The sequence below is a fragment of the Myripristis murdjan genome, chromosome 24, assembly GCF_902150065.1.
Source record: "Myripristis murdjan chromosome 24, fMyrMur1.1, whole genome shotgun sequence".
Classification (NCBI taxonomy): Eukaryota; Metazoa; Chordata; class Actinopteri; order Holocentriformes; family Holocentridae; genus Myripristis; species Myripristis murdjan.
The window spans coordinates 12,236,398-12,250,887 of NC_044003.1; the positions used below are offsets into that span (position 1 = coordinate 12,236,398).

General features: G+C 41.1%; 1 protein-coding gene across 2 annotated transcripts in view; it reads right to left on the bottom strand.

Annotated features, from left to right (window-relative positions):
• Window positions 1–1,337: 1,337 nt before the first annotated feature.
• Window positions 1,338–14,490, bottom strand: part of mthfd1l (methylenetetrahydrofolate dehydrogenase (NADP+ dependent) 1 like) — a 54,797-nt gene continuing 41,644 nt past the window's right edge. For both annotated transcript variants that reach the window (XM_030047650.1, XM_030047651.1), the window contains 3 exons: window positions 13,285–13,392; window positions 12,991–13,143; window positions 1,338–2,926 (listed from right to left, as the gene is read on the bottom strand). In XM_030047650.1, the coding sequence (XP_029903510.1) occupies window positions 2,837–2,926; window positions 12,991–13,143; window positions 13,285–13,392 (351 nt within the window). In that variant the 3' untranslated portion in view covers window positions 1,338–2,836. The remainder of the gene's footprint in view (window positions 2,927–12,990; window positions 13,144–13,284; window positions 13,393–14,490) is intronic.

Below are 14,490 nucleotides of genomic sequence, written 5' to 3' on the forward strand. Positions count from 1 at the left end.
ACAGAAGGAACCCCGGTTTGTTTTCAGTCTGAGACAAGGAAAGCTGAAGAATGCGCCTGGGCTGCCCGAGCCTGAGGGCCGGCGTCTGGTTTGGGCACCGGGCGGCGAGCTCACCCAGGCACAGCAGGAGATCGTCTGGCTATTCAGTCACAATACATCATTTGGGGAGAAAATACACGACACCTTATCTTGCACAATGATAAAAAGTAAATGTACAAATTCAAAACTTACCATGGATTTAGTAGCAGAGCCATTAGCTGGACCTTGAGTTAAAGTTATGTGTGAGAAGGAGCATGTTGCTTGTTTTTGAAAGAATAATCAGTGGAACTCTGGAATGAATAAATAATACTATTAACGTAAAGACGTGACAAATGGTTATTGGGGCAAAGCAGCTTATTTACCAGACAAGACCATGGGTGATTTCTGGAACAGACTATTTTAAACTTGACCTATAACTGAATATTCTACAAAATTTAAAAGTTTTTTCCTAACCATGATTTGTTCAGGGATACTCATCAGAGCAGGGATGCTGTGTATATTTAAGCAACTCTGTGATTTTCACACACACACACACACACACACACACACACATAGAGGACCTGTCCTTGGTACTGAAATTAGCCAATCTATTAAATCTGAGTGTTAAAGGATGAGAGTTGAACACACACGCCAGGTCAGAAGCTCGGCATAAACAAGTACAACGTCACAAACAAAGTGGGGATTTTTCAGCACATTACACGGCAATGACAAAGCCCCCATCCCATTTCCAATCTTTAAATCTGTCATCGGCTCAAAACAAGGTGGTTCAGTGCCACACACAACACACACACATACAATTAGAGAACTGCTGTGAGAATGAATGCATTCCTACAGGCCTGACTGTAGTTAATGAGCCAGCCTCTGCCTGATGAACTCAGAGAATAACAGACTTAGCAGGTGTGGTATGCCAGCTATGACAGGCACACACATGTGCACACACGCAGACTCCATGTAGCAACCCAAAAATCCCATAATGACAGATGTTGACACCCTGGGGTGCAGCCCAGGGGCCCACACTTGGTTACTGGGCCTACTTTGTCCACTGGGACCTCCTCCTCAGGGAGAAAAGCTGAACTTGGGTTGGAAAACAGGGGGAGTTTTCGATTCATGTTTGCATTTGTGTGAGAAAGAGAGAAAGAAAAAGAGAGAAAGAGCGACAAACAGGTTTGTGTTGTTTTGGCATCTCCTGGAGACCCCTGAGATAACAGGAAGAAGAGTGTGTGTGTCCAAACAACAGATGGGCTCAGCCACCGGACATGCTGGGCGTGAAAACACAGACACACACACACTAGTTTCAGAGTAAATAAAAAGGTTTATTTAAAAAGCACAGACTTTTGATAACATAGTAGCAGAATGCATAATATAACACTACAAGTGTATTATATTAAGTGAAACCATCATTCACTATATTTCCAAACAATTGTGTATTTGTTTTAGTCACACCCTGGTTGCAGCTGTATGATAAAGTTCCTCTTCCTCTTTGAATTAAATTGTAAAATTCGCACCACACATGCAGTTGCACGTTCCAATTCAATGAGATTTTCGTCCTTAAATCATACTTGGCCAAATTTAATTTTGCTTAAATTCATATTGGTTCTTTAAACAGCTTTTGGAAGGCGTCAAGTTCACATCATGATTGAAAAACCAGCCACAACATGTACGTGAACAAAGTAAAGGGATGGAATGGGGAAAACGAACTTGTAAACTGAAACACAGCCACGGGAGGCAACAGGCATTTTTAGGCCGACGTGGATGAACAGCGAGTTGGTCTCTTAAAACGTGATATTTAAGACTACATCTCAGAAAAGGCTTAGAAATGAGAAAGAGAGGGTCAAATTTCTCTTAGGCAGTGCAGCATCTTGTACATTCAGCAGGACACCAGAGGCCACGTAAACATCGCTACGGCAGTTTTGTGCCTAAAACAGGAATTTGGTTCGTACACACACGAGCTGTGCCACATTTAATTTTTTAACACTTATTAAGACATGTATAAAAACTTTAGCACCGTTGTAAGATAATCTCAAGAAACATTTTTTTTTCTTTTCAGACATAAAAGGTAAATTAGAATTCTGCCAAACACAATATTAAGTAAAATTCAAAAATAATTGAAACATTTAAATGGACTCTTGCACACACATACAATTGAGAAGAAGAGATCAAAAGGCTATGCAGCATAAGCAGGCTGCAAAAAGTCTCTCTTTGGCTTATCATATAGATGTGCAAACATAGCATAAAGTCAATGGTGTAGTAAACTTAAGATTTTTTACCAGGATTTGCTGTTGCTATGTGGGAACAGTTTCGATTACTTGGGAGAAAAGGCGTTTGATGTCAAGAGTACAAAGGATGGGCAAGTTTGATCGCAAAGATGTGCAGCTGAAAAGCACCAAAGTTGAGCGGAGAAGCTTGGGGAGGAAAAAAAGGGAAGATTTGAACTCTGTATGCATGTGAGTGAGTACAAGTGTGGGATCATATGCTTGAGCCTTGGCACTGAGTGAATGAGGTAGTAAACTGAATGCTCTCAGAGAAAAACAGACATCAATACAGAAGGCCACAAACGACAAACATACAGTCCCAATTTAAGGGAACTACGCAAAAGGTGGCACGAGAAGGACCTCATGTGATGATGTAGCGAGTAATGCAGACGGTGGCCGCTTGGAAAGTACGATCTACAATCTAACTCTTCTGGCTCATTTTCTCCCTTTCCTGTGAGGGGGTGACAGCTCGGGGAGACGGTGGAGCAGCGGCAGCCAGGTTGTTGCGGTGCACAGCATTTTGGATACCTGAAGAGAGAGCATGCTCAGAAGAGACCGGTGATCTCCTCGGTGACCGGGTCGAGGTCGATGTCGTAGAAACAGGGTCGGGTGGGCAGGCCGGGCATGGTGCTCATCTGAGGGGAAAAACACAAACAAGAGGAGATGGTAAGTGCTTACAGCTTGCCTCTTTTATCATGACAGCCCTTCAAAGATGAATAAGTACAAACTCTATAAAAATATCATTGACGTCTAAATTAAAACAAATATGCAATTCAAAATAAGCAAAAATGAAAGACTGCAAATAAATGTCACTCTTCCACTCTAAACCCGCTGAGAGAAGTTTTCAGTAACCAACAGCTGAAACCGCAAATTTCTGGAATTATCCATTAATGTTAACTTGTAATGGACTGAACAGAGTGCTTTTCTACTTGTGTACTACTTGTATACAACAATATAGCGTACTGTTCTGTGGCATCGTACACTATGAATTTGCATTTTAAGTGTCTGTATGAGCTAAAAACATGGGTTTAATCCGTTTAATGAAAAGGTCAACAAGGAAAATGAGCCACTTGTGTGCTTTGCTGTGGCCAAACAAGTGAGGCCCCTGACTGCTTAACCACAGCTTACACAAGTAAACAGTCCCAGCAAAGAGCATTTCCAAGGAAAAATGCACCCTAAAACATCATTAAGCGGGAATATTGATATAGAACAGCTACTGGTGGTGTGCATTGCATTTCTGGGCCCATTTGGTCTTATTAGCTGTATTTGTCATATTCCTGAAAATGACTGGCCAAACAGACATTACACTGAGATATTTCTTTGGATATTTCTAATGGAGTTTGATAGGAGACATTTTTCCTAAATGATCCTGTCTTGATGCACGTCCCTCAGAATTAAAGATCCAGGATGACTTTATAGACTCACTATTTTGCACGAACAACTTTTTCACCAACAGCATCCTCAATAAACCATAATGCAATGAAGCCACAAGGCATTCTGAGTACGGTTTTCATTCACAATAATATGCAATGTCCTAGTGTTCACAAACTAACAGGATATACAGCTGACGTTTTTTATTTGCCATGTGTCCAGTTTTGACTGAGAGCAACAAGTTCATGCCTCTTCTGTGAAACCAGGAAATCCCCGCCTATGGCAGCAGTAAACAACAGAGATTGAGGAAAAGTGGACCAAGAAAAAGTAAACTACACTCCATCACAAAGTAACTCCTGTAATGCACTGAGCATCACAAATTGACGAGTGTACGTCAGAGTGTCTGAGGGTGGATTTTCTACGTAATTTTGAAATGAAAGTAGGCAGAACTGCTGACTGATTCCACTGAATGAGAGAAAGAAGGTGGTGAAAAGAGGAGCTGACTGCACGTCACCCTTTATCGATGTTCAGAATGACCACAAGAAGAAGCCAATTAAATCACTTGTTTGAGAGCCTTGTGCCTGTCATTAGCATTTCATTGAAAGATTATTTTCATCTATGCAGTTCAAAGAAAAAGACGAATTATTTCAGAGGATAGTGACAAGAGTAAGACACGTGACGCTGTGGCCATCCTGTGAAGTGGAGGCTCTGGGCAGCCATCATCTAACAAGATCAAAGCTTGGATCCAGTTTTCCACTCAGACAAATGAGGTTTTACACCCTTAAACTAGGTGAACCAATTTAGCAAAACCTTAACCTGAGGGCCAAAAATTACAGTTGCATTTTTCAACAAGCAAATCACATCAGACCAAAATGAAAAATCACCAGTATTAACAAGCTTTATACTTCTAGTGTATCTTGACTTCTTAGAAGCCTCATGAAAAAGCCACCGACTACAACAGCAAACAAGGTAAGATTACAGCCTAGAGGATGAGGCAAACCTCATATTAAGGCTTTCACCACAACACAGCTGCTCTTCAGCAGAAGGCTCTGAAACCGAACGCACTACAACTTGGTATCAAACTCAAGTCAATTACGCAGAATAAGATTAACCTCTGTGTTAAATGACTATAATCCTGACTCATTTATCTCCATGGCAGACAGATACCATTATAGAAGTCAGAATGATCACTGTGTTGACAACCTCCACTTCAGCAGTGATGACCTCAGCCTTCATCAATGGCTGCTCTGTTCTCATTCTCTTCAAAACACAGATAACAAAAGGCTTCCTCACAGGTAGAAGTGAGATGGGCACAGGCAAGGTTGAGAGGTCGCATATAAAGGCATGATGGAGATATTGTCTACCGTTCTGATGGGTAAACATAATGATCAGTTGTGGAAAAGGTTTTGGAGGCTGGCTCCCAAAAAAAAAAAAAAAAAAAAAAAAAAAATCACATGAAATTTGGAAATTTGGAGAATTGGCTAAGAAGTCGCTGAATGAAGCTGCTCAGCATAACCACATGAAATGGAGTGTGTTCTTTGATCAAGATCGTTATAATGATGAAACAATGTTTCCACTGTAATTTTTATGTAGCTGTCGTGCTTTTGAGTGAGTTCTACATTTATCCAATATCTGTTGCTGTTTGGGCCCAAGTTATGATTCAAGTTGAGGCTTTAGTGCTAAAAATGTTTTTAATCATGATATAATCATTACTTATAAAACACTGGACTCTCTTTAGTTTTAGATAGTAAAGGTGCAATGACATTGTTCATTTTAATTGTCTTATAATATGCTGCTGTAATCAGTTTAACTTCTATTCTTTCATTTTAATTTCTTATTTTTACAAAAGCCCTTCTTGGGACGGATGTTGCAAATTTGCATCCGCTACAAACACTGTGATACTTGCATTGGCTGGCTGTTTTCAGTTTGTATATTATGTACATTGTATCAGTCCCTATGACATAAACCATAAATAACCAATACCACAGTGGGGACTGAAAGACACTCAAGGTAAAACTTGGCAATATGAAAAAATATATCAATATCTTCATCCAAATATCTCGAAATTGATATTGTGACGATATGACAAGGACGATTCCTGATGCTTTTAAAAAGATATTTACACACAAGAAAATTTGTATCATATATGATACATGTTATCAAATAACACATTCTGTGTTCAGTTTAATCAATACTTGACCAAAATACTGTTGTATACCTTTTGGACACTTCCCCTGTTCACCCTGGACCATACCATTGGCACTTCAAGTACTGTCATATATGATACAACAGAAATATCGTATGTAATAACATATTTTTTGAAAACTCTTTTTTTTTTTTTTTTTTTACATTTTGTTATAGGACTAAATAAAGGGTTCAATTTCAAAAAATTGGATTTTTCTGCCAATTCTTTCATAGTTTAGGCTTTATAGGGTTAATGTGGCTATGATAAGCAGGTAGAGGCAAATAATGGAACAGCTACATCCATGTAATAAATTCATAAAATCAGCTCCCTTTACTGTAATGCAGCCTTTAAACCAGGAAAAGACATCACTTATGCCATGTCACAGTATTACAATATCCAAAATCCCAGATGATATCTAGTCTCATATCACAATCTCAATATAATAGCAATATCACCCAACTCTAACTCAAGGTTTTGTTACTGTGTATGTGTGTGTGTATTTTTGTGTGTGTGTATTCCTTAGGTTTCCTCAAAGTTACAGCATGGTAATACTCAGTGGAACATTTGTCCTGTGTGTGTGTGTGTGTGTGTGTGTGTGTGTACATGCAGATGAACGTTAGAACCCTGTTAGTATAAAGTCTTGATTACCAACTCTTAATAGGGTGAGACATATCAGAGTAAATTGGGGTAGATTAAATAAGAAACATCAACTGACTGGGGAAATTCTCCCTAACGAAATTTGGGACATGAAAGGGGTCAATGAAAAGGGTTCAGCATGTGAATGGAGACTCACGCGTCAGTCAACGAGACTGTTACAGGGGTGGGCTCCCCGACATGCACTGTTTTTTTCTGAATAGCTTGCAGGGCACACAGTACAGTACAACAACAATGAATGGCAAACCTCTCTTGTTTGCTTTGATCCCTCTTTGCCTAGAGAGTCAAACATATGTACGAACAAAATGAGGGATGTAACAAATGAAATGTGAACATTTCCCCCATTGTCTTCATATTCCAAACCTCTACGTAAACAAAGAAACCACAAAAAAGTGCACCATTAATGTCTTTTTTGTACTTGTAGAGAGTGAAGAGAGAGAGAAGTAGAACTAATCAAAGACAGCTCTGACTCATAAAACATTTCCACTCTCAAAACCTGGCCAGATCATCCCATCCGAGCTGAAAACTGAATTATCCTGCTCATTAAAAAGGGAGAGAGATTCTTTGCATGCCTCCCTCCCTCTGACCCAGGGCCAGTTTTATGGGCCCATTAGTGGAAATGAGCATTCATGAGACAGGAGGAAGTGACCGGCCGATTTCCTGTCTGAGGAAACAGTTCTGCCAATAAAAGAAGGGACCAAAGGAGGGGGACCTGCTCACAAGGACTACCTGACACACCGGATACAAAATTCACATTCCAGGAACTACAGTAACTGGAATGATGCTGACATCGACTTCTGCTAAATGACAGAAACTATTTTTACAAGGTCACGTCATAAGCCAAGAATGACTCACGTAATTATTACTAATGGAATTATTAAGAACAACGATTATGAATGGATGACATCTTCAAAAGGCTCTACTCTCCTCAGTTGTGAAATCACAATTATCAGACAGTGTTGTGTGAAGTCATTATGAAACTAAATAAACTTGTGACATCACGCCACTCAATAATGGCTCGACATCAACATAGAATGGGGACATTAAACTAATAATTAGAGTACTAGTCATAAACAAACACCAACAGTGCCAGTGATGTAGCAGTGATGTCAGATTTAAGTGCAACGTCTTAATGGAAAAATCCATGAGGGCAGTGCCGTCATCCATCTTCTCTCGGGAACAGCCTTAGTGCTGCCGCCGAAGAGACACAGGCCTGTGTAACGGGAGGGTTCACTGGGTTTCTCTTGGGTCGTTTTCCAATCCTCATAAGTTAAGCAATAAATTCTGCTGGAGCTGTGTCCTGTTGGTTCCATGGGCAATTTATAGATGGGCAAGAGTGAATAGGTTTTGACACACATACCCCCCCTTGAAAGTCTGCATTCAATATTTTAATTTGGTTCAGTTGTCTTTCACACAGTTCAAATAAAAGCAGAGCACTGTTAAGCAAAGTAGTGTGTTTGCTTATTACTAGTCAGAGAAGTGTGTTGAGAGAAAAGGTTCCACTCGTAACACCAGGAGTAGCTGCATTATGAGGGAGAGGAGTGAGGTGTGATTGCTGTCTCAACCCATAATTAGCAGCATTAGTGACATTACCTTTCTCAGTCCCAAGTGTGATTTTTTTTTTTTTCATGATTCAACTGGAGCAAAAGCAATTCCCTCTGCTGTTTGATAGTTATGTGATACCAATGCAAGTGACTCTAAAACCTCTTGTTTAGCAACTAGCACACACTTCTCAACTAACTGCACTTTAACTGTTACCTTTACATTGTCCTTGTGCCACTTATCCCAAAGAACATTGAGGTCAATTTAAATGCAAAACTTTGCATTTACCTCTATGCATTGACAAATACCCTGGCAAAAAAAGACACAAACTAAGCCCTGTAACAAAAGGTACCAAACAATAGCCCCAAACAAATTACTCTACCAAATGCCTCCAACTTGTCACAAACTGAGTCGCACAGCCATAGCAAAAAGGGAATCACATACAACCAAAGGCAATTTAAGAAACTAATTTACTAAAGGACAAGAGCATAGCAGATAAACCTAAATCGAGCAAGCCGCGTGTGGTCTGCAGAATCAGTAGTGTAGGTGAGTGCGCGAGTGTCAGTGCCTGAGTGTAGTGTTGTGTGGTGCTTTAACTAAGAAAAGTACAAGCAAAAAGCCAAGATACAAGCAAAACAACCAAGCGATGTTGCAGGAGAGAAGAGCACACTGCCACTGCGGTTCAGCTAGGTTTCGAGAGCGCTGGCACACAGGGTCCAGGTGTTGCCACTGTCGCTGATCATGCTCTGCAACGCCGACTTATTCTTGCTCACAGACAGGCCTGGTTGGTAAACATGAGCATGCTGTATACAGTTAAATGATGTTACATGATGCCGGGTCTTGAAGTCCAACATTTTCAAACATGCACCCTCTTACTGACAGCTGCAGCAACTACTGTAGCACAGAAAGGGGGTATAGGAAAAACAAATCAGTGTCAAAGGAAAATATTGCTTGGGGGCAAGACATCTGAAACGGTTTGCTAAAATGAAATACCACACTTTTTAAGTGTCAAACGGTGCTAAAATGCCAGTGTTGACAAATTGAGTGTCAAGGCTTTGAAAGCAACAATGGATGCGCTGTTCTGTTGGTCCTCCTCTCCGGCCTGAGAACATGTCAACACACGCAGAATACACAACAAATCCATGGCTAAAGATGGAAACTCCAATATGCCAAAAAATTCCCTCCATTATTCCCAAACACAATGCGCCTTTGTCAGGGAAAACCCTGGCGGAGACAATATAACTGGATTTCTATCACCACTGACTCCCTGCTGCAATTCTGGAGAAGAGTCTGGATCAACAAACAACACAAGCCTGCTCCAGACCCGAATAAACAGCCCACAAAACATGAACACCAATTAACCAAACACACAAACAAAATACAAACAAATTCACTAATTTAGTCAATTAACAGCCTAAATTCTCCAGTTTCATTACAAGGGTCAAACTAGGTATTTCAGCATCACATCACTTCAGGTCATCGTGCGCATTGTTCATGCATCATCAAGCTGATTCCACTGAGAGGAAAATAAGTGCATGAATCAGCTCTAATGACAAGGGCCACATGTGATGCACCTGTTACCTTACACCTGTCAGCTTGTGCTAGGTAAGGTTTATTCAAGGTTTTCTGCTCAAGTTCAAAGTGAGAAGGGAAACTTGACTATTACAGAACAGAGGAATGAGAATATCCCTGAGCGATCATGAGTGCATTAGGGTAATTGTTACTGAGACAATTTACTGGATGCACTAAACTTGACCCCTCCCACAATGCACTTCTCACTGAGCACCAGGTACTCTGTATATCCTGCTGCAACAGGGGCAAAGAAGAAAATTGTACTTGAAATCCTTTGATGGCCTTCAGTGAAAAACTTCACTTTTGAAATGATGATTTAATTATTTTTTTTTTCTGAGTATGACTAGAGGATAGAGGGAGTGATATGAAAATTCACTGCTAAGGTGTGAGGAGTCATTTCTTGGGTTAAGTTTGAACAATATTTAAGTTAAAATTGAAAAGTACTATATTTTACCTCCTGGGATTAAAGAAATGATTCTCAAAAACAACATACATTATTAGCAGAAATGGCATTTGACAGCACACAGACATAGAGGAGTGAACTGTCTCACCGCGATTAAAAGACTGCTAAAATTGGCTCAGAAATTCAAATCAGAAATATATTAAACCTGTGTACAATTTAGGTTTATTTGTCCTTAAAGGTCTGTCAAGTTTCATAACGGCAGTCAATGTGAAAAAATGTTAAATTAATCCAATGCATACTGATCTGAAGAAGCTGAGTTCTTAGCTATGATGACTGTGAAATATATGAAGAATTAGCTGGCAGGAGGAGTTGTGCAGTTGGACTGACGGACAGATCTAAGAGATGAGATGGTCAGGCTTGAACTCTGACCTGCGTTAGAGCATACCTCCCTGAGGGAACACTTTGAACTTCCTCGTGGCCGACTATAAACACCAGGCAATTACACACAGACCTCTGCAGTCTGTGAAAGGTAATGTTGATATTTATGGTTCAAATTAACTCTAACCACAAGTATATTAAATAGTCATGTGCAAGACAAAAAGTATGAAGACAAAATAATCCAAGAACATACTGCGACTTCAGCACGACTTCAGGTGGTAATGAGGTTTAAGATCTAACATATTGTTAAAACTGTAGTTCAATGTACTGTGATACTATGTAAGTTGTCAAAATGTTTCTGCACCAGAGGCACCAAGGCAAAATTTAAATATTATAGTTACTAATTGGTGATAAAGAAAAATGAATTTGATGTTGATGAAAATTCTAGGCCCTATATAGTACAGTATGTGAGGGAAAATTTCACCAAAATAAAAGTTTACCTTCACATCTACCTCAGATCTACCCTCTCCTCCTTAGCTGCATCCACAGCACCTTGACCAGTCTACAAGTGGTAAAACATTTACCACTTATGGGACACCGAGCCAAGAAGAGAGGTTCTATAAATCCGATCTATTCTGGGTTTAATGGTGCGGTGGAGGCTGCTCTAACGGGATATGAATTCTACAGAGACCTATTGTTCTGCCTGTGACCTCTCCCTCACATATCTAAAGAATGACATCAGTCCCTTCCTGATTCCTCACCCAGCAAAGACCCTTAACCCCCCTCTCCTGGCTCCTCCTCCTCCTCCTCCTCCTCCTCTCATGACCGCCCCTTCACCGCCTCAGGATTTGTGTTGGTCAGATGCCTCTGAGTCAGGGTGACCCTCAGGTTGTCGTTGCATGGTACTTTGGATGAGGGTTGAAATGGTCACAAACCCATCAAATCAGTTCATCAAATAAGTTCTAATCAGTATAAATAGAGTGACTGCTGCCTAAGGCTCAAAAGAGTGGCTGGGAAAAGTCAACTGTCTCAGTGCTTTACATTCAAAAACCCAAATATGGGCTGGACAGGCAGACGGAGTCTACGTTAAAGTGAGTTCAAAGAGTTACCAGGAAATTCCCATGGGTCAGGAGTCACAGTTCAGGGGTCATCAACGTGCCAATGTCTCCACGGGCCATGCCAGATCAAAGGCGGGGGTGGGAGACTGGAAAGACGCCATGCAAAGCCACCGCCACCCCTTCCCAGCATGCCCGGGGTTTGACACCTTTGCCTCAGCCTATCAAAGCCCAGCCCTCAGGGTACAGTGGTGAAACAGCAGGAGTCAAAAGCTTGCAGGAAGCTGCTTCCTTCCTGCCCAGCCCATCATCAGCCGAGCGGCTCCATCCAGCCCAGCCCCGCTCCACCCGGGTCAGTGCTACAGTACAGTTACCAGGGAGGGCAGGGAACACAGCCATAGCTGTGGCTCCCCATCCCATTCAGAGATCGACTCAAATAAGGGACTGAAGCATGAGCACCTGCAAGGCCTGAGTGAGTAGACTGAGTTGTAGAGTTGTAGAGTTGTCAGGACCAGCTGATAAAGAAAAAGTCTGCAGCAAGGTCACTGCTCTACCAAGGTGCTTGAATTATGAAGTAATGTAGAGAAAAGAGGACAAAGAAAGCTGAGCTGTGCACTTAGTGAAGACTTACCTGTAAACTGGCTTGGAAAATACTTAACTAGCTGTCACAAAATACAGCTATATTGCCTACACATGCAAATTTTCAAACCTAACATTCACTAAACATTCATCCCTCCTAAAAATAGGAGAACCAGGTAAATAGACACAAATGTACACACACATACTTGCTTAATCAGGAGCCACACATGTGCACACACACACACAAAAAACCCAAGTAAAACACAAAAAAGAGGCTTTCTGTTGAGAGTCAAAGCAAATATTTTCACAAAACCTAGCCTTTCATCAGCAGTGCTCCCTGCAGAGTCTGAAATGCAACAGTCTCCTCTCCTCAGGCAAAACAGTTGGTCACTAACCCCTATGGCTGCGGCCTTGTCCACCACACTGTCACCTGACATTAAAACACATTCCAGACTTTAACTCATCTTAGAATTTGCTCGGTGGTTTTAGGAAGAAATGGTGACGAGACGGAAGTGTATTGTAGTTACAGTAAAGAGGGAGCATTAGGAAATAAGAGAAAGAGAAAACACTAAAGACGTTAAAGGAAGGTATTGCTGCAAATAAAAAAAATAAATAAGAGTTTATAAAAGATAGGTCAGATATTTTGGGTCAATTCAGAGTTTATGTGCAGTTGTGACACATCTATATCTCAACATATTGGCATGATTAGAGGCAGCCTGTTTGTGTGTGCATGGACTGTATGTGCTGTACTCCACTGAAGACTGCAGCCTTCATTTTGACAATAAGGGCAGAAACGGTTTATAAATAGACTGTGCACTAACAAACATTATCATATTTGTGCGGCTCCCTGGATCCATTCACTTTCAAGACGCCAGCTCTCCAATGTGACTGTGAACCGGCAGAGCGCAGAGACTCTAAATTTTGCATTGGCCTGCTGCAGCTGAAGTGCTGAAGACTTACTGTGCCCACAAGCGGGTAGATGAAGCCAGCACCGATGCTAGCACGGACATCCCTGATTGGCAAAATGAATCCGGTGGGTGCACCCTTCTTCTCAGGCATGTGAGACAGGGAGAGGTGGGTCTTGGCCATGCAGATGGGCAGTGTACCGAAGCCCTGGGTACAGGAACACAAGAGAACACACAATGGTTAGTGTCTGAGAAAGGGAGAGTGAGAGTGAGAGAAAAAACAAGAGAGAGAGAGAGAGACTCCCTTTAGTGACTGAGCCAGTCCTTGTTACAGTAGCAGTGATCTCACCTGTTGGTTGTAGTAATCTATCTTGGCCTTGGCCTCTGGGGACAGCTCAATGTCATCAGCCCCATACACTTTTTGGGCTATTGTCCTGATTTTCTCCACTATGGGAATCTGTGGAAAAGGCACAGCGCATCAAACAATTACCATTTAAAAGGTAATTGGGGAAAGTAAGATTGAGTGAACACACATCCTCCTGATATCAGGGTTAAGAAAGGTTCAACAAAGATTAAGATCTCAGAGATATTTGACTCTTAAAGAGGCTGTGTGTCTGAGAACAGTGTCCTGTGGTGCCTGATCTGCCTCATTCTCCGTGAAGTTGCGGCAAACACCCTGACCGACAAAACCACTTGATCCCCTCAGGTTGAAAACTCTTAACACAAAAGGTTTTTCTCCCTCTCAGATCTGGTAAGATTTATAGTTTTGAAGCTTTGGAATCATAAACAAACAATTGGTTCAAGTCATATCAGCTTTAACTGTGACTGAATGATTAGGCAGAACAATCTAATTCTGGTGCCTCCTTATTTGGCCGGGCGCAGTAATGCCAGTACAACAGGATCAGTTAATTTAAGTCACAACTTTCCGAACTCACTAACTCAAATCAGCTGATGTTTTCTGCCTCCACAAACACTGGTTTAATTCCCAAAGACAGAATTAGAGTTCCCCCTGAAAAGGAAGTACTCAATACTGACAAAGCATTTAAACAGCCGAACAATGGCATTTTAAACCCACACAGCTGACCCCCTGATTATGGATGATGAAAAAATGATAAAACAGGCTACATAATTTCAAACATGCATTATTTCTGCTTTTTAAAGTATTACTGCACTCAAACTATAAAACAAAACAATAATTACCCAGCTCAAATGAGGGTAACAGAAAAAATATATTGTTTGCATGCAAGGCCCAAATGAACACGTGCATAAGTAAACACTTTACTACTCAAAGGTGAGCGTTCTCTCTTTTAGTTCTCTTTTAGGGCCAGAATGAGAGCCTGTATTAAGTGGGCACTGGCGCAGAAATATTTATTTTTTATTTTATTTTATTTTGGGGCCTAAACCTTGTTTGCAATCCATGAGTCACCTAGGTTTAGGTGAAGGCATGTCTCTCATGTTGTTATGGAACCACATCACAGCTTTCAATGCCACTCTGGAACAGGTGGCCTCCACGACGCACAGTTGAGGTGATGAACATGTAAATCAAGGCGTGTTC